General features: G+C 46.8%; 1 protein-coding gene and 1 long non-coding RNA gene across 2 annotated transcripts; one reads left to right on the top strand and one right to left on the bottom strand.

Annotated features, from left to right (window-relative positions):
* Window positions 1-2,943: 2,943 nt before the first annotated feature.
* Window positions 2,944-5,025, top strand: LOC119440438 (uncharacterized). Its single transcript, XM_037705347.2, has 2 exons — window positions 2,944-3,294; window positions 4,191-5,025. The coding sequence occupies exons 1-2, from the start codon at window positions 2,968-2,970 to the stop codon at window positions 4,800-4,802; spliced, it is 939 nt and encodes a 312-aa protein (XP_037561275.1). The 5' UTR covers window positions 2,944-2,967; the 3' UTR covers window positions 4,803-5,025.
* Window positions 5,026-8,928: 3,903 nt separating this feature from the next.
* Window positions 8,929-14,277, bottom strand: LOC125943666 (uncharacterized). Its single transcript, XR_007465827.1, has 3 exons — window positions 14,194-14,277; window positions 12,700-12,800; window positions 8,929-10,840 (listed from the first exon to the last, which is right to left on the bottom strand). It is a non-coding gene; the product is annotated as an uncharacterized LOC125943666 (long non-coding RNA).
* Between the last annotated feature and the right edge of the window lie 11,605 nt (window positions 14,278-25,882).

The raw sequence follows: 25,882 nt of genomic DNA, 5'->3' as shown, positions 1-25,882 counted from the left end.
AGAGACTCAGCGCCGAAGACCGGACAAGCCGCTCGAGAGAGCGGCCGAACCCCAACAGCACTGACGCCGGCGGAAACGGCAGAGGCGGCGGCAGCAGCAGGAGCCGCTCCCGCTCCTACCCGAGGCTGCCCCAGGGCGGCGGTGACGGCGGTAGGCGATCGAGATCCCGGACGCCGTCCAGGTCAAGGACTCGTTCCGGGTCTGCAGCGGCAACACCACGGCAGCGGCAGCAGCAGGGACCTGGCCCGCAGCAGCAAGACAAAGCAAGGTGAGCTGGGCAGACAGGGTCTCTCCGCCCGCCCAACAACAACTGGATTGTGGCAGATCCACCCTAGAGCAACAATTAGCTCAAATTCAGGCAACGCTAGCTCAGGTACTACAGGAGAATAGAGGCCTTCGAGCTAAAATAGCACAGCTAGAAGCAGAAAAGACACGAGATCGGAGTCGTACTCCATCCGTCAGCGGTAGGGCAGTCACGACTAACCCCACACCTATGCAGGTAAGCGCTCCGGCACCGGCACCAGCGCCGGTACCGGCACCGGCCCCGCCGCATAAGCGGAAGGCGGAAGAACAGCACCAGACTAAGGACGAACCAATCTCGAGTCTAGCAGACTTAATGAAGAAACAATTCGAAATGCTCAATACGCAGATGGAACGACTAGGACAACGCATGGAAGCAATTGAAAACAGAATGGGTAGATTCGAAATCCGAACTACAGCATTAGAGAACACCCTGGCAGAAAATCGGCCCGCACCGGTTGGGCCTATAAAGAATGTGAAACCATACCAGAGACCCACCGTAGCGGACAGCAGTATGGCCACCGGGGGGGGGGGGGGGGGGGGGGGCATCAATTAGCAACATGGCCCCGAATAAAAATAGCACTGAATATCTGATCTGGCAATGGAACTGCCGAGGGTTTCGCCGGAAACGTGAGAACGCGGCACCGTGAGAACGGACAACGCCGAAGTTGCGGAGGAAGCCGCCATAGCATTAGTGGTGGCCTCCACGAAAGCGAGAGTGATCATAAGCGACTCCAAAATTGCAGTTCACAATTTCGCGAAAGGACGCATCTCGCCAGAGGCGCTCAAAATTCTAAATAGTAACAGCGACCGTCATCGCGGGACGATCCAAATTATTTGGGCACACGCGCACTCCTCTCTCCCCGGCAACGAGGCGGCTCACAACGTAGCTCGAGGACTTACTCGCCGAGCAAGTGAGCCCGCCCAGCCGGGAACGAGAGGAGACCGCATGGTCAGCTACAAAGAAATAACCGATTACTATCGGCTGGGAAGGGCCCGGTACCCACCAGCTCATCCCGCGCTAACCAGGAAACAGGCGGTGGCCTGGCGCCTCCTGCAAACAAACATGTATCCAAACCCGGTGGCCTGCAGCAGATTCTATCCACGGCAATACACCGATCAATGTAAATTATGTAAATCTAGGGCGGATCTGCCACATATTCTATGGGCATGCTCGAATGCGGCTCCTTTCGAGGGCCGCAAAATTCAAAACTGGCAGCAGTGGGAGACCCTGCTGCTCAGCTCAGACCAGCAAGACCAGGTCTGGGCCGTCCAGTTAGCCGAGGCAGCCGCTGAGACCCAGGGGATCTCGGCCGTCTGCTAGGCGGAGGGAGGCTGCGTCCGCCCTCGTGAATTGCTGGCACCATTAAAGTTGTATCTCTCTCTCTCTCTCTCTCTCTCTCTCTCTCTCTGAAGGGGCGAAATTGGGGGTGCGGAGGAAGCGATAAGCTCGCTACCACAAAGGCAGAGGTTGCGGCCAGTTTCGCCCCTGACCAAAAGGTCGAAGTGAAGGGTGCATGCTTTGTTCGCCGCGGACAGCGCGATGGTCGCCGCAGCGGCCTAAAAAATTCCACGTGCCCGTGCCAAAAAATCGCTGTCGAGGGTGGTGGAAAAGAAGGGGGGGGGGGGGGGGGGGGGGTTGGCTGGATTAGTTAGTGGCCTCCGGGGGGGGGGGGGGCGATCTCCCCCCCATCACCCCCCCCCGCCCCCCTTGGATCCGCCACTGGCTACTACGAGGAAAGCACTGGGGAATGTAAGCCAATACCGAAGGCGATGAAGCCGAGAAACCGGCCCGTGACGCTCGCGCCGAGCGATTCAAAGAGTTGGCTTCAGCACGAGAGCATAAAGAAAGAATGACGACCGTATTCATACGTTCAAACCTGGCTTCAAGAACGATGAATAAATATTTGTACCATGGACGACAAATTACTTAGGCCTGAAACACTGGAACACGTATTTATAGACTCTTGGGACCCGATATTTCACTAGGACGTCCTGCAGCGTATAATCAAGAAAGACTTACCAATATTCCACGATGGGATTCGTTTCCTGCCTGTTAAGAACAGGGGTGGAGTGCCCTACGTTCTGGACCTCCATAGTTGATGGAAAACATGGATGAAGCTGCGGCATGCAAATATAAATGTGCCCTCAGTTCTAGCCGTAGAAAACGTGGCATTTATTAGAGGACTGTACCACGCACTCCCTTAAACATATGAGTGTGTGAGTGTTTTTAATGATATGGGTTTCTTCTTTTTTTTCTTTTCTTTAACAATTTCATTAATTTCGCTAGTCTATAAACGGCTGTATTCGCATACAGTATATTCTGGTGATGTATAGGGCAACGAGGCAATAAAGGAGAAAGAAACAATCGTGGCCTAATAGAAAAAAAAATCGTGACCTTATGATTAGAGCTTTCGGCTTCTGCGCTGAAAGACAGGTTCGATCCCACCACCATTTTTTTTTTTTTTTTTTATGCAGAGACAGGGAACAGGGGCAAGCAAGCGAGCGTTCCTACGGCGGGAAGGCTCTCTGTATCCGAGAGCCATGGGGCTATTGCCACTTAATGGCTCCATCGCCACGTTCTAAACACGCGGCACTGCGCAGAAGCAGAGGAAGAAGAAACTGTCGCCGTAGTGGCTGCGGTTCTCGTTCGTACGCAGAGAGAAAATGGGTCCTTCCGTTCTAACGCTCGCTGCGTACCTACTGGTTCTCGCCGTTCTTGCGACCCTGTGCGACGAACAGAAGAGCCAGGAGACCGAGGTGCACATCTCGGCGCAGGAGGACGTCGTCTACGTCGGCGACGACGTGACCTTCGTGTGCACAGTGCGCGCCAGCGACGCCTCCAAGACGGCCGTGAACTGGTTCATGTACGAGCAGGACGTCACCGGGGAGCCGTTCGCCGTCGTTCAGACTTCGCAGGGCGAGGACAGCTACAGCAGCACGTTGACCATCAAGAAGGCGCAGTTCAACTACACGAGCATGGTGCGCTGCAAGGTTTGTTTCCCGCCTTCTCTTTATTTCTTAATTAAATTATGGCAGTGACTATTATCCCGGCAGCCGGGAGAACTTCTGCAACGAATTTCTGCCGGCACTCACCTCCTATTGGCTCTTGGAAGGTTCGGGCATGTGATGTTAGGTTATGTTAGGTTAGGTTAGATTAGGTGAAATTAGGTTATGTGATGTTAGGTTAGGGCGCACCTGCAGGACGTTTTTCCCCGGCAGTTTGTCATATGACTTCCGAGCGCCAATAGGAGGTGAGCGTCGGGAGAAATAGACTCACCCTTAAATTATAGGGTTTCGCGTGCCAAAACCACCATCTGATTATGAGGCACGCCGTGGTGGGGGACTCCGCAATAATTTGGACCACCTGGGGTTCTTTAACGTGCACCTAAATGTAAGTACACGGGTGTTTTCTGCATTTCGCCTCATTTCTCTTTATTTCTTCTTGTGGCGAATGGCAGTTGTGGAGAAGAAAATTAATCAAACGTGTTCGTTCGTTCGTTCGTTCGTTCGTTCGTTCGTTCGTTCGTTCGTTCGTTCGTTCGTTCGTTCGTTCGTTCGTTCGTTCGTTCGTTCGTTCGTTCGTTGCACAGCGGTCATCACCTGTGGTGTCAGAGGCGCTAAGGGCTGCAGTTTGGGCTTGTTGGTACGTCATCGTGAAAGCTTTTACACGCACGCACGCACGCACGCACGCACGCACGCACGCACGCACACACACACACACACACACACACACACACACACACACACACACACACACGCGCGCGCGCGCGCGCGCGCGCGCGCGCGCTTCTACATTTCTTGTCGGTTTTATTTAAGTGAGATGGCCACGTTGCGCAATCGACTAATTTTGAAATAAATTGATTGGCTGGCTGATTGACTGATTGCAGGTGCGACTCGACGAGGAACGAGTCTTCCACCTGAGCACGCCCATGACCATCACGCAGCGGCTCGAAGGCGGCAAGAAGCTCATCGGCGAGCCGTGCGTCGCGAGCAGCGAGTGCGAGCTCGAGCACAGCGTGTGCAGGGAACCCGCGGCCGGGGGCGGCGCGCGCGTCTGTCAGTGCGACGACGCGCACCCGGTCTACTCGAGCCTGGAGATGCGCTGCCTGGAGCTGGCCAAGCTGGAGCAGGCGTGCGTGGACAGCGCGCAGTGCGCTGGCGCCGACAACGGGTCGCAGTGCGAGGAGCACGTGTGCCGATGCCGCACGGGCTACAGCGCCGAGTCCGACCACTGCGTGGCCAAGCCGGACGCGTCCACGTGCCAGTCGACGAGCGCCTGCCTGGACGGCAACGCCGAGTGCGTGGAGGGGCGCTGCGTCTGCAAGGCGGGCCACGTGCTCAACCCGGGCAGCCACCGGTGCGAGGACAGCGGAGAGCAGGAGTTCCAGCTCGCCATCATCGGCGTGTCGGCCGTCGCCGTCCTGCTCGTGCTGGGCGCCGTCACGGCCGCCTGCTACATGCTCAACAAGCGCAAGGAGGCCGCCGGCACCCGATACTGACGTTGCTCGCACCCCCTTCTCTGCTTCGCAGTTCTCGTTCAGCGTAGCCCTATACAGATCGAGCGACCGCGAGTTTTGCTGCTTCATCGTTGTTTCATGAGAGTATAATCATAATTCTGTTTTACGCTACTCGTTCAATCGCAGTCTGTTTCTTTCAATGCATTAAACCTTGAAATGTCGGAGCATGCACAAGAAGAATGGGCGATACGCATCCCCCCGATATTCCGACGACCAGAGTGCGTCGCTGTTGTTTTCGAATTACGCATCCGAAGCGGCCGCTTCGAATAAAATTGAGTGTATAAAGCTCTCCTGATTAGCACCCGGGTGCTAATCAGATAGATAGATAGATAGATAGATAGATAGATAGATAGATAGATAGATAGATAGATAGATAGATAGATAGATAGATAGATAGATAGATAGATAGATAGATAGATAGATAGATAGATAAACTTTAATCCAAAGATAGTTTTGTCTTGCCCCAATGGGGCATCGCTAATGGTCGGGGCCCCTAGTCCAGGGCTCCGCTGGCTCTTGCCATCTTCTCTGTTCTCTGGATCAGCTTGAGCTGGTCGTCGAGGGTCGAGCTGGACAGCAGTGCCTCCCATTGCTCCCTCGTGGTGTTCGTGTCATGGTGTTCTATGTTGTGTAGCGTGCACTCCCACGTAATGTGGTATAGGGTTGGTGTGGCCCCACACCACGGGCATTCGTCCCTATAGGCTCTGGGGTGCATGCGATGTAATACGTGTAGGTTCGTGTAAGTGCCTGTCTGGAGCCTACGCCTTTCCTCCTTCCGAAGTGTAGGTTAGGGTCCATGTTGCGTGCTAATCAGGAGAGCTTTATACACTCGATTGCCCAGATTTTAGCTCAAGTACCTGCTTGCGTAGTTCACCGGCCCTGACGGTTTGCACTTAATGCGCGGGTCAAATCATCAGTCGAATCCCGGCCACGACGACCGAACTCCGATGCGTTCGGAATGAAAAAAAAAAAGAAAAAGTTACACCACCTTCCCGTAGGGGAACCCTGAGTAGTATGCGAAGCAGCCATGGGTCGACCACGGCGCTGACACTGGCGTTGACGCTGTCCGTGGCACTCATCGCGGCGTTGCGTAGGTAAGATTTCCGACGCTGCTCGACGAGTGATGGCTGATCTCGTCGAAAACCTCCGAGCCGCCCCCAGAGGCACCGGCAACAGTCACCAACGCCACGCGCGTTCTGTGCGAAAGCGGATAAAACGCCGACGGCGTCGACAACAGATGATGATGATGATGATGATTTATTGGCATCCCCTTTGAAACGGGGCGGCGACAAATAGTCACCTAGCCTGCTTGATTTAATCAGGTATACTATACATGTTCTTTATCTAGCATTTTTGTATACCTCTCATTATTTTTCTTTTTCAAAAATTGTTCTGCGTTCTGCGCGTTGTGGCGCCCCCCAGCGGAGTATGCAGCGCCTACCGTCGCGCCTCTAACTTAAGCTGCTTCGCATTATCGCGCGCGGAGCCGCAGGTGTTGCCATTCGTTGCGCAATCCGGAGAGGAGAGGAGCGTCGGAGAGGAGAGAAGGAATGCCGAGAGGAGAGGAGATGAGACAATGAGGGGGAAGAGGATGCGCATGCGCAGTGCGGGTGTGGACGCCGCACGGCGGAGGGAGGGAGGGAGTGACATAGCCCCGACCATAAGCTGCTTTGCATCTAAAAGCGCTCGCGTTCCGTGCATTGGCTGCACGTCAATACACCTCGGGCGGTGAACACTAATCCACAGTCCTCCACTACGGCCTGCCTCGTAATCAGATGGAGGTTCTGCCCCGTAAAACCGCAGAATTCTTTAAACCACTAGTCGCAGTGATCACGCTTCCAAAGGTTCTGAACTTGAAGAGGCGTGTATGTACGTACTTCTTAGATCTTGCACGTTGAGGAAATGAACGTAGTCTCTGTCGGACTATCGCCTTCTAAGATACAGTAAACTCCGAATCCCCGGTGGCACGTAAACGCCCACCAATCAATATTTCCAGCCGTACGCAAAGGTTTATTCAGTGCTTAACTGCAGTGCACATTACAGAAAGCGACTGAAACTGTCGGTTTATTTGCGTTCATTAGTGCCAAGACAATATTAAATTGCTCAGACGAGATTGGTCAAGGGCTACACAACATCACAAGGCTCTAGAAATATTTAAGAGAGAAACGACGACGAGGAGCATGCGCGAGAATTTCTCCTACAGAGCTGAAGGCGAGGCAGCCAACGAAAATAGTTGTGGCCGCGCCAACGCAGCAACTTCGAAGCGTTGAATCGTTTGTATTTAAAGCTTTGTATTTAAAGCAAAAGAATGACGCCGTACAGGGCAATGACGTCTACAGGAAAGGCAGTGGGCAAGCAGAATTATGATAAATATGTGCCACGATAAACCCTCGCCTCACAGAGAACGCAAAGCCAACGCCTCCTATAGATAGAAAGCCTGTGCACTCTGCTTTATGACGTCACGCTGCTTGCACCAAAATTTCCACTGTCAGGCCCGGCGTGACGAAGGCGGTGACGTCAAAATCACCGCGGCTAACTCGGGAGCATCGACATTAGATTCTATGGCAGTCGGACAAGGTAGCATGACGTCACGGATCGAAGTGCACAGGCCTTGTGCTATCAAGGAGGCGTTGGCAAAGCACTCAAGCCCTTTCAGCCATGACGTCAAGCACCGCACGTAGGCCCGCAGCTTATAAACCGAAATTGCGAAGGTCACGTTTTTCCGAAAGCATTGTTTCCAATGCTGGCCTACCTATTTGTTTCACAGAGAGCGCACGATCTTACTCTTAACTAGGACGTGACGGTTGAACAGGACGCAGAGGGGATGAACGATAAAGAACTGACGTTTCCTGCAGGATGCATAGCCGGTAGATCGTCGAGAGACACAAAAGCCATCTTAGGCCTTGATCTAACGAAGGCCTTCGATAACTTACACCACAGTGCCATCCTGGAAAACCTCGGAACACTGCGAATTGGCTCTAGGACATACAATTATGTCAGGGATTTTCTCTCAAACAGAACGGCAAAACTAAGAATCGGTACAATAGAATCGAATGAACTCGAACTGGGAGGAAGGGGCACACCGCAGGGATCGGTGCTCTCCCCTTTCCTGTTCAATATAGCCATGATCGGACTTCCGGGAGAATTAAAGAAAATAGAAGGACTACAGCATACCATACACGCGGATGACCTCACACTCTGGGTACCCACCGGCAGCGATGGGGATATACAAGACACCTTACAGGAAGCAATAAAGACAGTAGACACCTACGTCGAACCAAGGGGCCTCGAGTGCTCTCCGGAAAAATCAGAACTACTACTATATCAAGCAAACGGGGGGCGAAGCAAGGACTCCCGGCATAGGCTTTTGACCAGTCGGAGGGTGTCCCCCTTCCTTCATGCCTCTATTCTTGGATGTTACGCGGAATATCATGCGTGATATCGCCTTGACACTGGTTTGGAGGAGCGTACGGGTGGGTAGCCCGCTGGATAAACTGCAGCCACATGCCCAGCACCCTGAGCAATGGCTTCTCTACACACTAAACATTTTAACACCCTTAAGGGTGTAAATCAGTTTGTCGCCAGACGGACACCCTAAGGGTGCTGTTTCCTACACCCTACAGTTGGGGTGCTATTATAGCACCCTAAAGGAAGGGTGTCCAGCAAAAATTATGAAGGGTGTTAGTCCTCATTAACACCCATTTTCATAGGTGTTGAAAGGGTGTACACCCTTTATTTCTACAGTATAGGGATGGCAGGCTCAGCTGTACATACCTTGAATTACGACTATATAGAGCGATCCAGGCATAACTCGTGTGTGCCAGAAGGTTCAAGTTCAGCTACCAAGCACGGTGTCCGATAGCCAAGCTTGAAGTTTCGATAGGCATACACAACATTTATACGTGTGGATGACAATAAATATTAGTAATTCAGGGCCAAACCTGTCTTCACTGCACAAACGCAACCTAGCAAACTATAACTTCTGAGCGTGTATATCTACATCAATGGTTATTACGCTTTACATATCCATATAAAATGTAATACGAACCAGCAAGACATATATGATACTGCATTTTCAAGGAAAGTAAATATATTTATTCCGTGCTAGAATACATAACTACATAATACATACATAACAACCTAAAATTGCAATCACCAAATACATTTGTAAGTACATGAAAATTTACATTTCCTACAAAAATGTTTTTTTTAAATATAACTGATCAAATCTGTCCTATATACAGGGTGTTTCAGTCAACTTGGGACAAACTTTAAAAAGATGCAAATGCTCCGTAGGTGGACAGAACCAAAGTAATATTGTTTGCCGTCGCTTGGGGATACTCAGACTATTTTTTGTACTCCGCCTAATTAGACTTAATTATTTATTCAACTTCTCAACTATTATAATTAGATGACAAGTGTCAATTAGAAGATTGTATAGAGCAACATGAGAAACTCCCGATACAGCTTTCTGTTGCTCAATACGTGCAACACAAGTGTTTTTCCGAGCGTGAAAGATGCCTGCGAATACACATAAAGTGCCTCGAGCGGCCAGTCGGACGAGAATTTTGCGTATATTCACGGGCTTCTTTCACGCTCGGAAAAACCATTTTATGTTGCACGTATTGAGCAACAGAAAGCTGTATTGGGAGTTTCTCATGTTGCTCTACAATTTACTCATTGACACTTTTAATCTAATTATAATAATTGAGAAGTTGAATAAATAATTAAGTCTAATTATCGAATTAGGCCGAGTACAAAAAATAGTCTGAGTATCTCCAAGCGACGGCGAACAACATTACCTTCGTTCTGTCCAGCTACGTAGCATTTGCATTTATTTAATGTTTAGCTTAAGTTAACTGAAACAACCTGTATATATGGTAACCCTAAAACAGCCTGTTTGGTGCCACTTAAAGGAATAAATTTTCAATATTAAATTTCAGGTACAAAAATTCTAGTTTTGGTGGCCTTGAAAAAAATATATATATTGCAAAGGTCAATTAGGGAAGTACATGAAATGCACAGCAAGCACACAAGAAACACACCCTGTTATTTTGTACACCAATGTCATGGCAAATCATTGTGAAAAGCTGATTTGGAAAGTCGATATAAAGCTTGACTGGCGCACATTTTTGATATACTGAAACGCCGTATGTTTCACACATCAACTTGCTTTAAATAAGGTTTGATCCAGGAGCATCAAGATGAATTTTCGCTCCTCAACAAGATTCCTTGAGCAAGAAATTTTCCCACCTGAATCATTTTTTTTTCAAATGTAAATAGAGTTCTCTGAGCTAAAATGCTGTGTAGCAGATTTTCCAATTACAATTCTGGTTTCCTTAAATTTTGTAATGCGAAGGCAATGCATGGTCTGTTATAAAATATGTTGCTTGAAAATGTTTTTTTTTCCTACTGCAAGACAGCCTAAATATGCCAGATGTATTACTGTTTAGGTGCGAAGTGCCGTATCAATGGCGGCCTTATAAAAACAAACCACTGTTCATTAAGGTACTCTACTGGCCACATGCGGATGATAGATTGCCAATTTCTAAATTATTTGTACTTGGTGCGATAATGGAAGATTAGGGCTTGTACATAAATGAGCAAATAATGTTTATTAAATCAGCCATACTATAGTTAATGAATGAAGCTTCAAATGTGTGAGTTCACATTTTTTAAACACAGACCATCATGCATCAGCCAGTAATGCATAAATAAATGTTAAACATCATGCTTAATATTTTCCAACAAGAAATGATTGTATCAAACAGTATAAAAGTATTAAACAGCATATATTAGTTGATTCAAATTAGAATAAAGTGTATACATTTGAGCTGCAAAATTCTATAGTACAAAATTATAGTACAAATTCTATTGAGTACAAAATTTATACAGGAAATCACCTTAAGCTTTCATAAAAGCGAGAATACTGTTCACGGTTAACCACAAGGAACAGGGACCCCATTGTCTGAGCATCTTGACCATAAGTGCAGGAGATGGCTGTGCTGGAATCCTGCTTCCTGCATTAGCAGAATAACAGAATCATGAGAGTTGACTCTACATTTCATTACGATCCTATACACTGCAGTGAATTTGATAAGGCAACAAGCTTCTGAAAACAACACCCCTAATTATTGTGACCGAACACAAGGCACAGCTCAATTGGGCAAAAGTTCCAGTTTTCAAATTTAGAAACCGCGATCACTAAGTCATCGTGAATACAAAATGGCATAGAAGCAAAAATGAATATACAGTAGCTTTTTCACTTTGGAAAATAAGAGCATAAAATGTAGACTCTACCAACGACATCTCTTAGCAATGGGCATTTCTCCAGGAGCATGGATGTGATTGCAATATAAAACTCACAATATAAAATCTGCAATGTAGTTGTGCATTACACTTCAGAAGCACTGCAGCAGAAGACTTCATGGGAGAAGACACAATAAGACTGCTGTGCTCAAGGCATGAGAATTGTTTTGAATGCAACATTCATACACTCCGAGACGAAGAGCACTATTGTACAGAGAGAGTGCACAACAGACGAAAATAACGAAACCCCCAACTGCATTCTCACCTGCCCTGCATTACAGTAGCAAAGCAGTACTTGCATCTAGCTCAACAATGTCCAACTCTCCACTGCAGTCTATAAGGCCTTATCTGTATACGTAGTTATTTTTATTTATTGTTGTATATTTCTTTACTGACTGAGTAAGAATCAGTGTTTCAGCACATTTCGCTGGAAAATATGGAACGTCCTTCCAACTATTTTTTGCCCTTGTTAGCTAGGCAATACGCTGAGAAGTACTATTCCCTTATATATACTTACAATCCTTCCTGATGCTCCGAATTTCTACTTCGTGCTCTGAACAGTGACGTATGTCCTTCTACTCAGTTTATGTTGGCTTCCTACAATTTACGTGGTCCTTCATATTGTAGCTGCTCAACTAGAGCCTAAAATTTCCTGCTGTCTCCTAAAAGCACCATCTTTATTGGACAACATATCCTACGTTCCCTCTCACTGTGGGGGAGTTTATGTAAGTGCTGACCTATTTACTAGACCGCAGTGCCACAACTATTTCTCATCCTGTGTTTCCACTACATGCATGAGTCACAATGGCTGCAAATTGGCTCCCTGCCCCACCCTCTCCGATTCCAGGTCACTCTCTCTCTCCTAAATCTACATTTTGTCACCTGGAGAATATCCAAAAGCATTGCATCCTCATGAAAAGTGCTCCTGTTAATCTTTTTTTTTCTCTTCTCCTGTAACGACTGTGTTAAATCAAACATGCTTGCGAATTTCATGAGCAGCTCAGTAAACAAAATAGGCACATGGTTTGCTGAAAAGAGGTTTTCAACTACCATAAGAAGCCACGGTTTCTTGCAAATTCTTCAATTCCCTTGCAGTCTTGATAGCAATCTAGCACATTTTCATTTTGACACTGTTTTCAAAACAATAACAGCCGAAATTTTGAGGTTGCGATAATTATGTGATAATTAAAGGTAGAGGAGTTTGACGCAATGAGCAAATAAGAATCGTATTGCAGAGGGTAAACAAATACTCTTTTTCCGCAAATAAATTGGTAGGAGGAGGGTAACTTGAACTGAGCACTGAATGCACAATACAGAACATGATGCTGAAATGCCCCAATCTCTGAATATCCTTGCACAAAAAAAACTTCATTATGAAAGGCAATGATGAAATTGCAAGTATATACTTCATAGTGGTCATATCTGCAATGTGCACTGTGCCATCGGTAATATCTAAAAACTGCATACATACAACTGCACAAAATATGAACCTAAGGCTATCAAAGGAGCCTCACAGTATTAAATGGAAACTTGTTTCAGAATATTCGACTACACGCTTATATTTACTTACAATGTTGTCTTGTCTGAAGGCAAACATAAGTGGCTTGCCCCTGATGGGTTTCTGATGGAGAGCCCAAAGGCTGCGAATTGTGAGGCTGTCATCTGGATGACCTGCAAGAAATGACATTTTTAGTTCCACATAAACAAATGCTACCAGAACGAGAGACAAGATCACTGGCAATAAAGGTGATTTTGGTTGGCAAGAGAAAAATCAAAGTATGGACTCGGTACAGCTTACTGAGAAAAAAAAAGCCTCATACCACAGATGTTGCAGTGAAAGTTCATTGCATTGAAATTTCCACACACATGTACTTTTGCCTGCTCATACACTGTTGCCAGTGCTGTGCCAGCGGTATTTCTATTGTTTAATATTTCTTGTAGTGCTCACTAAGCTTATTACCAGCTATGAAAGCGGCTAAGTTGAATGTAATGAGTAATCTTAGTGCCACATTGCAAATATATACTCGATCACACTAGTGACTTGGGCTACTATGTTGGCAATAAATAGTGTGAATGAAGCAAATTTGATTAATTATTGTTTCCTTCCCCTTTCTGGCCAAACAGCACCAGAGAGTTGTACAATTCAGTGGCAAATCCGTGGTAAATGCAAGAGGAATGCGTTAGAATGTCGCAACTCCTTGCAGGTCTCAAATCCATTATTTAAACCATGTTCACCAAATTTGCAAAGTGTTGTTCAACAAGTCACTTTACACAAGTCCTGCCCTTTCGAGGAGCGAAGTCTTACTCACACACACACGCACACCTGCACCACATGACTCGCTTTCAACAATTTACACACACAAATACGCTTTTTTTTACACTTTGACACTCCTACTGAGAAAGCATTAAAAAATTTATTGGACTCACTGCAACCTTCTCAATTAAACCTACAGCTAAAACACATTCTCGAGTCCAAGGGCATGCCTTATAAATTCCATTTCTACGAATTATAATTGGGCTATAGAGGACAATTTTCGAAGGGCATGAGAACCACCCCAGAGAGACCTAAATCTTAGCACTTCATATCTTCAGTAAAAGCTGCTTAAACCAATTGCTATATGCGGAATATCGCAAATAACCAGCTATTCACAATTTAAGCAGTTGTCTCCTTGAATTCGGGAGTGTTACGTGTCAAAACGACAATTTGATTAAGGGGCACGGGATAGCTGGTGACTCTGGATTGATCCTGACCCCTAGGGGTTTTTCAACGTGCCCCCAATGCACGAGACACGGGCGTTTTTGCATTTGTAGGCAAAACATTTTTTGTGCGGGCGAAAAGGCGGCAGCATTTCGCCCGCCACCGCCTCATAAGCAGTTGCCTACTTCAAGGAAATGTGGGCTAACCCAAGGTACACGTTTCACGATCGAAATTAGTGTAATCGTGAAACACACTTTCCCAAATTCTTATTCATGTATTTATGCTGTTGATGAAACGTTTATTTCACAATAACAATCAAGCAAGTGGATTCATAAGGGTAGAGGAGGGAAAAAGGAGGAAACTTACACCTTCCACTGGTCCTCCGGCGCCTCCATATGTTCCAGAGTGGCTCGACACCAAACTCGGTTTTCAGGGCGGGGACAGCCGCTGCACCAATTTTGAAGAGGTTTATTGCGTGTAAAACTACCGACTTTATTCAATACACACACACACACAAGCACGCGCGCCCCCGCAAAAAACTCACAAAACACGTACGCGCGCGCGCGCGCACGCACATACATAGCACTCACAAAACACGCACACACGCAAAGTACTCACCAAACACGCACGAACGCACGCACGCGCAAGCACATACAGACCCACATATAAGCACGCGCGCGCACGCACACATGCAAAGCACTCACACAACAGGCACGCGCGCACATACAAAGCGCTCACAAAACACGCACGAACGCACGCACGCGCAAGCACATAGAGACCAGCATACAAGCACGCGCGCGCGCACGCACACATACAAAACACTAAAAAAACATGCACGAACGCACGTACACAGCGCTCAGCAAAAACGCACGGACGCACACGTAAAGCGCTTACAAAACACGTACGCGCGCGCTAACACACACCACACACACACACACACACACACACACACACACACACACACACACACACAAACGGCGAGAGAAAGATAGCCCAAAACACGCTGAAGAAGGCGTCCGGCAAGCAGCAGCAGCAGTACGCGGGCGCGCGAAGGAGAGCCAATATTGCGCCGGTACTTTCGAAAGGCGAAGCCAGTCGCCACTTCTTTTTCTACTCGACACAAAACGAACGACCGTGCTATAAGCCGCGCTGAACTCGCAAGAACACCACATTTCCCATAGTTCAAGCGCTCAGAAACAAAGCGGGATTATGCAGGCGCACCACGCCCGACGTGGCCACAGAAACGTTAGTCACACGGGGGCAATCGAGGTAGCCATCTTGCTTAGTCACACGGGGGCAATCGAGGTAGCCATCTTGCCGTAGTACTGCGTGCAACTGCTTTTGCGCTTACATTAGTGAAATATGCTATCGGATCACAATGAGATAATTCTACAGCCAACAATAACACGTAATCAAATAAAGAAACACCAAATGAACGGACACTTGCCTGAAACTTTCCATACTGACAGTAGTACACCGACCGCCGACACCGGGCACGTTGCAACTGCTCGTATCTGCTTCCGTGGATCCATCTTCCAGCGCGTGCCAAGGCTTTGAGTTGAGGTGGGGCACGATTAATACACAACGCACGGACCACGTATCTGATTAGACCGCACATAAAGCCAATCACACGTTTACAAATTATTTCCCAGAGCGCGAGACGCGGACAAAGACAAAAAAGAGACAACGCATCTTTTGAAGCAAGAGTCAACGAGGTGACGTAGCAGCTTCCGCCTTCCCACCCTGCCACGCGCCGGGTTGTCTAGGCAACGGTAAAGCGTCGTAGCGTCAGTTCCGGTCGCTTTTCAGTCGGGAGGGCGCAGCCAGGCGCAGCCGCGTAAATCGCGCTGCGCCGAATTCAGTCGAACTATAAAAATTATCTGCCGTTGCCCCTTTATTCTCACAGCTTTGTTCGTTGGCGTGGCCGCGTGCTTGCTGCCACTTCGTTGTGGTCTCTAGCTGTACCGGTGAGCTGGGAGTGGCGAATACGTTTCGTGTCAAGCGTTACGTTTTTTTTTTTCGTTTTTTACGATGTCTGGGCTGCATGACTTTGAGTGCATCGCAGAAATCTTGACCGTGAGTGAGCCGGTCAGCGCGCTTCTACTGGTACGATTAAAATACCAGCTGCGTCCGATCAAGGAGACCATGCCAGGTCACAGCATAAAGTTTTAGCGAGATCGTGGCTCGATAAGAGCGCTACATTATTGGTCGTGCCACGTGTGAGGCGCAAGCATTCACATCACTCGTGGCGTCTGCGAAAGGAGTGACAGTTGTGCTCTTCCGCAGTACATGTTTCGGTTTTCCATATTTCCATAGTCCGGAATTCATTACACTGAAGCAATTAGCGGCATCAGTTCATGGCATTCAAAGAACCATTTATGAACTATATCGATGATGGGCTTCAATTATGTAAGTAGGATCGTCTGACTTGGTTGGTTGACAAGTGAATTAGCCTAATTTTTATGCCTGCGTGTCTAATTACTACCTTGAATTGCTTAAAAAGACATCTCACCGGGGTTCGCAACTTTTTGTTGGGCTGTTAAGGGCACCGCTAAATTCCTGCAAAATTTTGCGAGTTGCTTGCGCGTTTTCATTCAATTACTGAAGTTTGTATTAAAAGTGTCTAATTGCACTGTAGTATCACAGTGCAATCTAATAACTAAATCTAATGATATTTCATGAAATTGCAAGTGAATGTGTCTACTTTTCAAGGTAATACGTTTTGGAGTGCGTGTCATGCCAGTAACATCGGTACCTTAGAAAAAAATGACATACATAGACACATGACTCATTGCGCGGACGTATGCGCGTTCTTATGGCCAGATTTATGCATGCATCCTTGTGTTCAACACCCTTCAGACGTCGATTTAACACCCTTCTTTGAGCAACTTCACACCTTATGTGCCGTATACACCCATATGATAGGGTGTTTTTAACAAAATGGGTGCTAAAAGGGTGTGCACTGGGGTGTAAATGCGGAAAACACCCATTTTAACACCCTTAAGGGTGTGAAAATGTTTAGTGTGGCAACCACACCTTAGTTGGCATCCTAGGAGGCTTCCTGAAAAAATAATTACCGCACTCCAGTGACTATTTCATTGCCCAAAATCAATGACTGCGAACAGCCCTTATATGCATCGGACTTATAGTTACGATCTACGTAACGTTAAGAATCACACGTGGTCGCTTTCTTGGATGTCAGTCGGCAAAGGGTGATCGCCATGACATATCGTCGCCGCCATGTCGCTGTCGTGTCGCCGTCGTTGTCGTGTTAGCCGTTGTCTCCGGATGCGGCGTCGGATGCATCACGACATAATGATACATGACTTCGTTCAGTTCTCGGCAGCATTGCCGCTGTCATAGGCGAGCGCATCGAGAAGAAATGGTCGACCAACCCACGGATATGGAACCAGAGTAGGCTGGGCAAAGAAATCATCGCTTTAATATTAAGCAAAAGAAGAAAAAAAGAAAGAAAATGTTGAGACTGCCGCAATAACACCATGTATCGCATTATAAGAACGTACTCTGAACATACAGGAACACCTCCATCTGTAAGGCATCTTGGCGTCTGCGTAGCAACTAAGGTAGGTAACTTCAATCTAAATGTCCGAATAAGCGTCGAAGAAATAGAAATAGTAATACCTTCAAAATTCTTATAAAGTCTCCAATAACATTTAAGATGTTCACGTTTCTTGTAGAAACTCTGCCTTCGCACGCACTCCACGCACCAGTGAAGTTTGTGTTGGCCACGCACCCATGACCTCTTTCAACTATAGCCGTCTTCTATCAGGAATCTGCAGTTTTCTTGACAGCCTTTGGGCAAGCTGAATATTTCCTGCAATGCAGGACGTCCTTTCTGCAGTTACTTCAATTAACTGACGTGAATATTGAATTTATTTTTTATAGAATTAATTTAAAAAATTTCTTAAATCGGAGAGCTTATGTAGAAGAAGAAAGTAAAAAAAACGCGAGAAAGAAAGGAGGAAGACAACGGTCTGGCGAAGTTTAATACTCATCGCGCCAGTACGATCCCCGTTCCTAGATATATCTGCGTTGCCTGAAAAAAGGCGCCAGTCAAAAAGAAAAGAAAAATGCCGAGTGAGACTGAGGGCAATGTTTGAAATGACGGCGGTTTCTATGCGGAGTGTTGGCAACGGCGATCTCCAGCGGCGTTTCTCAAAAGTCGAAGAAAGCATAGGGAAGCCTGGTAGACTCGTCTTTGAGAAGTGCTTCTTCATGAAGAAGGGAAATGTTGGCGCTATCTTCTGCAGCCCTTGATGGAGCATGGCTCAGCGGCAACAGGGAGGGGGAGAGTGGGGGAAAAGAAGATAGGAGAGGAGAGGCTGAAGATGTCTTTGAATGCCGGCTGCGAGTTGGCAAGCGCGACGTCAATCTCGTGGGTAAACAAAAGCCTGCGCACGCTGCAACAAATCGTGTTGCGCCTAAATAAAAAAAAAACGATTTTTTTTTTTTTGGGGGGGGGGGGGGGGGGGTTCTCTTGCAGGTATTGTTTGGCATTTGCGGAGAGCGCAGACGCCTCACCCTCGAAGCAACTTCGAAGCTCGTAGTGTACGAAGTTGCCAGTTGCTTAGCTCTCTGACGTTTACGCTTACCTGTGTCGTTGATTGGGCTATTGATTTCGATACACGTGGTATGTAAGAGACAACGTCTTTTAGTAGCGCTTGTTATTCCTTTTCACATAGAAGTACACTCTAAATATATATGAACTACGCTCAATAAAACGTTTGTAATGTGCACGACAATACCATCTAGAGCACACTTACTCTTAAAATTAAGTTACATAAACGCACTAACGGCAGCTCAATGAAAAGTCATATAAAATGCACGGCAGTACAACGACCTGACATTAGAGTGCGAGTGCCGATACGTGTAAACTGTTTAAGCCTGACTCGGTGTCTTGTGATAGACAAAAATCCGTAGCTAGAATACATCAGGAACTCAGTTGCATTTTCTAGCTCTTATTTTTCTTTTTTTTTTCCTATATAAACGAACAGATCAAAATGCTATGACGAGCCTAAAATGCTGCTAAGAAGCGGCGTGGCCTGTAGGAGCTAGGCAAAGTAACAGGCAGTCATATGAATATATTATGTGTACAGTAAGTGATCTACACAATATTAAACAGAATAGACATTGTACAGATAAAGCTTATAAACATAGCAAAACAGTAACATGAAGAAGCGGAAGAAGAATTTTGTGCTCCAGTGCTTATTTAGGTTGGTTATGCAGGTGTAGAAGAAATGCATGAATATGGTATACGACCAAGCGTAACTGATATCTTTGCAAGTCAAAACTTTGCAGGATCCATGTATATGTGGGTAGGACGTATTCATTTTAGCAAAAGGAAAAATCCCTATATTTCCCCATACAGTACGCACTGTGTTGGACATTCTCCTAAGCACATCTTAATTTTCTTGTCGCCGTCCTTAATGCAGAACCCATGCTCTAGAATTTGGTTTTTCCCAAAGCAGAGCCCAGACGCTGCGCAAAACAGGACTCGAGAACAACTGAATGCAGCTCGGGAAGTTACTCACGTGGAAGCAGTGGTGTTTAGCATCGAACGGGCATGCAATGAACATTAACGGAATAATTGTTGTCGGTGTTTTTGCTGCAGGCGGTGTTGCCCTGGCAGTCAGTGCTGGCAACAACTCCACCCGAGCACCATTTTCCTGAATATAACGTACGTTAGCATGCATCCATCAGTTAACAATCACTTAATAATTTGAAAGACATCCCCGACAATCACAACTACCATCACGTGTAGATAGCAAGCGAACAATTCATGCACGTAGCTGTTCTTAACAGCGAGAGCATGTTAAGTGCTTTATTAGGTATACTGCGAGGCCATATATGTCTTTTCGGGTACCTTGACTGATATGAAGTGCGCATTGCTTAAGTGGCGCTAGGGGAAGTTATTGTCGCGGAACCAGCACGGATCTCGGTGTCCATCCATTTTGCGCTTTAATGACTTCCTTCTTTATCAACATCATCAGCATTATCAGCATCAGCATCCTATTTATGCCCAGTGCAGGATGAAGGCCTCTCACAGCAATGTCTTATTACTTTTGTGCTGCGCCGGCTGACCCAATCTTCAGCCGGCATATTTCCAAATTTCATCGCACAACCCACGTGGTTCGCTAGCTACCGCCCTCGACTGCGCTTTTCTTTCCTTGTAATTCATGCAGTAGGTCTAAAGAGAGCACCGCATTACGATGACTGCCTTAAGTATCAACTAATATGCCTAACAACAACTTCTTTAGAGGTAATCTGCACTGTCGTGAGCTTCACAAGTATACGACGTGTTCCGATTCGTTCTCCATGTCTCGTATAAGTTGCTGGGCGTACACTTTCTCTAATTTCAGTATTACTACTCCTTTAGTTCCGACAAATACACATTTCCGGTTTCCTAACTTTACATCTCCCGCCTTGTTTGCAGATCGTTTTTGAGTACCCCATCTTTGCCACTCCTTTCGAAGCCACTTCACTGCATGAATGGTTCGGGTCGGATAAAAAGCAAGAAGAGCAAAGGAAAGCTAAAAATAGCGATCTTGCAACAATAAACCAAAGCTTCTTCGTAGCCCGTTTTTTCGAGTTCCCCGGAGGCCAAGCCCGATTCCTCCGCAGCCTCCTACCAAGCCTTCCGATGTTCTGCTTACAAAGGCGAGAATCGGGTTTGCGGCTCCGTGCTAATGCGCAGCTATAGCATGAGCACAGAATTATATTTTCCCATACCGCACAAGGCAGAGCAAGGAGACTCGCTACCGAGAAAGAAGGAGAGGAGGAAACAACGTAGCCGAGTTGTTAGTTGCACCAAGCATCGTCAGCATACGTGCGAGAGCCTATTCGAGGCAATTAGGGTCGAGGCCCATTTTACTTGCGCGACAGAACCACACGCAGGGTGCTCGCGGCATCGGAGCTTTCGGTGTCACATTCGTTTAATACGCGATCGTTGTTCACGTGGACCTCCACGAGTACTGACTCCGACAGCCCTTGTGCACGGAAATCTTGCACGTGCTGGGGAGGGTGGCTCAATGTATCATGACACGTTGAGGCGGAGACAAACTGACTTTGGCAGTTGGCAAATGACGGTATACTTGACGATCCAGGAAACTCATAATGACAGGGATTAGCATGAGCGGTGCGAGCGATGGAGTCTGCTAATCTGGCAGAACGGTCGTAACCTGCGTAACCGGTCGTAATCATTTCTGTGTGCAAATGACTAAAATGTGAACCAACAGTCATACCTTTGAAGTACAGAGTTCGATGTTGATAGAGTTTAATCTCGTGAATCCATTTACGTCACTACACTTGACATTGGCTGACAGCGGTAATGAACAGTTATACGTCAACTTATCTCGGAGTAGTCATCATCATTAGATTAGGCGTTGACGAAGCTTGAGTCAGGTGAGCGGTGCGCCTACGGTGTTAATGCAACACACTGAAGAAGCAACAACTAACGTCACAAACACTATTCAACCGCTCTAGACACAAACAGAATTGCTCATCTAATATTCCGAGGCGTAGGCAAGTGGCCACGTGGTGTCGAGATACCCGAGTGCCTGCATTCACAAAATGTATCGCGCAGTAACCGTTTTCAGCAATTGGATTTACCGCGGTGATAATACTGTTACCACGCCGATCGCCAACATGATAAGTATGCGAATGGTGGTTCCAGAAGAAATGCTATTATGGCAGAAAGATCTGGTTATCACGGACGCAGTAAAAAGATAAACTGATATTTTCCCGTATAATTCCGGCTCAGGCATATTATATATACCTTTTCTGCCTCAATACGTGCAAGCACTCAGTGTGCACCAACTTTAAGTTAGCAAACAAATAAATAAAAGGCAATGAATTATTTAATCAATCAAAGCACTTCTACACTGCTATGATATGCTGGGCGAAACATGCATTACCTTATTTCGCAGTTTAACCTTCATACAGATTGGTGCATGTGAAACGACTTGTAAGAATGTTAGCGCGAATTTCCTCCCACGGGATTATCTGCGCCATGACACAGGTTATTTTGCTAGCGTTTAAGTTGTCGGTGTACTATAGAACTCATTGATTGTTTTTGACTGGTAAATTGACTAAAATATTTATTACTGGGGCTAAACATTACAATAACGAGTGATAACGAGCAAGGGAAACAGGTAGGTTAAACAGAGGATATCTCCGCTCGGCCACCATGCACTGGGGATGAGAGCTCGCGCACGGGACATGCGATACAAAGAATGGCTGCATTAGCAATGTAAATTTGTATGTGTGGGATCTGTCACACAGTCTGTGAAGGCGTCACATAATCACGCAGTGCACAGCGTCGCACGGTCATTACTTTACAAACACAACAAAGCAACGTATGAACTATTGTAAACGACGTAGTGAAATACTGCAAATTTATTTTCACTACCTGCAGTGCACGAGCACTTGCGCATTCGGCTCCCATGTAAATGCGGTCGCAGCAGCTAGGAATTCTAACCACGGCTTTGTGCACAGCAACACAACGCCATGGCTGCAGACATATCTGGTGGGTCCTACTCAGAACACGTAATATCGAAAAAATATGAGTTATTTTATTTTGACATCGGCTTAACATCTTCACGGGTCGTTCGGGCTGTCTTTACTTAATCCTTCTATATATCGTAGGTTTCCTGTGTGAGCACTGAAATACGTAACATGAGCTCGCCTCTCCACTGCAGCGTCGCAAAATTGTGCTTCATTGCTTTTGAAAGATTGATAGCCAACCACGACGCCCTCTGGTGAAGCTCGCTACTCGTGTTTGTCAATGGCACTTCGGTATCGCCGTCTTCTTTCCTGCCGAGATCAACAAAAAGAGGTCGGGAGCGCCTTTTTCAACGCCATGAAATCCTCGCTCCGTTGATCCCCGGAAATCTCCTTCCAAAAGAACGTCAGCGGAAAGATTCTATACGGCCGATTGAAACGAATAAAACCGGAACAAAATGTGCTTCAGCTTTGCAACAAGAGCCAACTAACTCCATACGATCCAAGCAGCCTCTTTAAATAAAGTACCGCTGGCTGCACGTGACACATCGCCTTGCGATGAGGTCCTCCTTTAGAGGTTGCATGCTGTGTGCATTCATAACCGCGCATGCATGCGTAGCCGCGCAAACAGCAAGCACTGTCATGGGTTCTTGCAGTGTGCCGCCTTGGACGCTTGCAACGCGGCCATGTCAATCTGTATAATTAGTGCCTAGGTTAAGACAGTGCATTTGCTGATAATGCGCGGAAAATGAACTGTGCAGGTTCTATCGCGCAGGTTCATAACGTATGTGTGTAATTCCTGGTCATGCACACTATAGCTGCGCATCTTCGGTTTGCTTTCGTTGGAGAAAAACATAAAAAATCAGGCAAGTTTGCACTCGGTCGCCCAAAGCTAAGGCACAGTGAAGCTTACTTACTGACTGCTACTGCTAGGTACGAACTTGGTTGCTGCTAGGTCTTAACTTGGTCTAACTTAACTACGCATGTAAAAAGGTATTCTCGAGCGATCATTTTCGGAGGTACCTTCCCTATTGCGACATTTCCCGTGACTAGCGCTGTACGCGTCGGCGCATACGAGCGACAGTGCTCCTGGCATGCCACAAACGCAGGCAGGCTAACCAAGGTTGGCACAGTGCCAAGAACGCTGCTGCTTGCGGATGCCGAACGCGTTGGAGGCTAGCCGCTCGATATCAATCAGCCAGCTTCGCTGTGTCTTGAGCTTTGCGCGGCCTAGTGCAAGCTTTTGCCTTTTTTTCTCTCTCTCTCCTGGCTCAGCGCGCCGCGGAGAAAAGAGAGGCAGGGATTGGGAAGGCAGGGTGCTGGCGAGGAGGAGACCGCGTGCATGCGCACGTGGTCTTCTCCTCCTCTTCCTCCAGGTTGCCATGGCTACCACGGCTACGCACCACAAATTACAGCGGGCTTAAACAGCTTCGCTGTTAAAAAATAAAACAAGTGCTTCTGATCGATGTTCCGAATAGTGCGTCTCATTCATGAAGTGTAACTCTGACTGAGCAATAGTAGCTTCGCATTACGGTAACCATGGAGTAAGTAACAGTGCAGGCTACCTCGGAAGTGCGCACTATAGTCAAACCTCGTTATACATAAACCGGATATAACGAAATAATGAATACAACAAAGTAGGTGAAATTTTTGTTTGTTCATTGAGGGCAAACACAAACGACCTTATACTAAAAAATATATAAAATAGGGATTCATGCAAAGCACTCGACAACCAGTAGCTAATATACATATTCTATTGTCTCTGTAAACATGCCTTGAAGACTAGCCCCCGCTGACTAAGTGAAATAGGTCTCCTCCCACGTAGCTTTCGGATTCTCCTCTAAGTGCTCACCTATCGAGTTCCATAGTCACATCACCTGCTTCAGAAGGAGTCGGTCCAGCGTAAAAGCGAGTGCTTCATTATTTTCAGCCCCAAGAGTAATCGTATACTGTCAAGCTTCAGGACTCCCGGATAGCTATTCCGTAATTAGCTTGTCCTTTGTCAGAATTGTCAGAATTGTCAGAATTCAGAAGCGTGAGCATGCAAGAAGGAAAATCCGGTCAACTTTGCAGCTTAGAGTCATTAATAAAGTTCATTGAATATCGAGATCTCCTCGGCGTCCTCCACGTCGAAATCCTTCGCTAATCAGTGCGTGTCCGTTCAATCGAAGAAGCTAGCCGGTATTGGATTCCTCTTTGTCCTCTTAAGAGAAAATCGAGTGTTCTCGAAGGTTCACATGACGTGGAAAAAGTGTTTTGCTAGAAATGTTCCCTTACGGTGTACATTGTAGGCGACTCTACGCGACAATTATGAATGGGGTGAGTGCGATGAAAATTCATCACCGTGATCATTTCTCAGTCATTGCAGGGCAAAGGTGTCTTTTAGATATCACCCATAACACCTGCCCTTCGCCAACAGACCCATCTTATACAACCGCTATCTACGTAATGCCCGTGACACCAACTAATTATCTTCTATATCGACGATTGTGTTTCTCTTCCCTTGACGACGCTAATTCGGCAACTCTAATTGACCACCGGCTATCTGTTCCATGAGTTATATGCTCTTTCAAACGGTACTTCTTACTCTTCATTTCAACAACAGTACCAGCTACATATCTTTCGTCTGATGGCATTAACAACTGTCTTTCGCTTTCCTCTCCACCGCTGTTTTGCGCATTGTTAGAAGGAACAGTAAAAAAATTATTTGAGTTGTGTTAGTAAATTACACATCTATTACACGACACACATACGCGCGCGGAAGCACACACGTACGCACGCAATGAAAACACACTTACCATTAGGGCAGGCTCGGTAAGCCAGAAAAGACAGACGGGGGGGGGGGGGGGGGGGGGGTGACGTCTCCCTAACATACCCGAACCAACTTGATTAACATCGTGGATTTTGACGGTGTCTGCTAGAACCTAATTAATGTTTGGTGGTACAGATAGACTACCTTGTATTGTGAAAAACAAAAACAAATTCGGAACTTAGCGAGTCTGGAGAACACTTGATCATCATCAGCCTATATTTATGTCCACTGCAGGACGAAGGACATCCCTGTGATCTGCAATTACCCTGGCCTTGCACTAGCTGATTCCAGCTTGCGCCTGCAAATTTCCTAACTTCATCACCCCACCTACTTCTCTACCGTCCTCGACTGCGCTTCTCTTCTCCTGATATCCATTCGGTAACTCTAATGGTCCACCGGTTATCCAACCTCCGCATTACATGGCCTGCTCAGCTACATTTCTTCCGCTTAATGTCAACTAGGATATCGGCTATCCCCGTTTGTTCTCTGATCCACGCCGTTCTCTTCCCGTCTGTTAATGTTAGGCCTAACATAATTCGTTCCATCGCTCTTTGGGCGGTCCTTAACTTGTTCTCTGGCTTCTTTGTTAACCTCCAAGTTTCGGCCCCATATGTTAGTGCCGGTAGAATGCAATGATTGTACACTTTTCTTTTCAACGACAGTGGTAAGCTCCCCTTCAGGATTTGGCAATGCCTGCCGTATGCACTCTAACCCAATTTTATT

This window comes from Dermacentor silvarum, chromosome 2 (genome assembly GCF_013339745.2).
Source record: "Dermacentor silvarum isolate Dsil-2018 chromosome 2, BIME_Dsil_1.4, whole genome shotgun sequence".
NCBI classification, from domain to species: domain Eukaryota; kingdom Metazoa; phylum Arthropoda; class Arachnida; order Ixodida; family Ixodidae; genus Dermacentor; species Dermacentor silvarum.
This window is presented reverse-complemented; position numbering and strand designations above follow the sequence as displayed.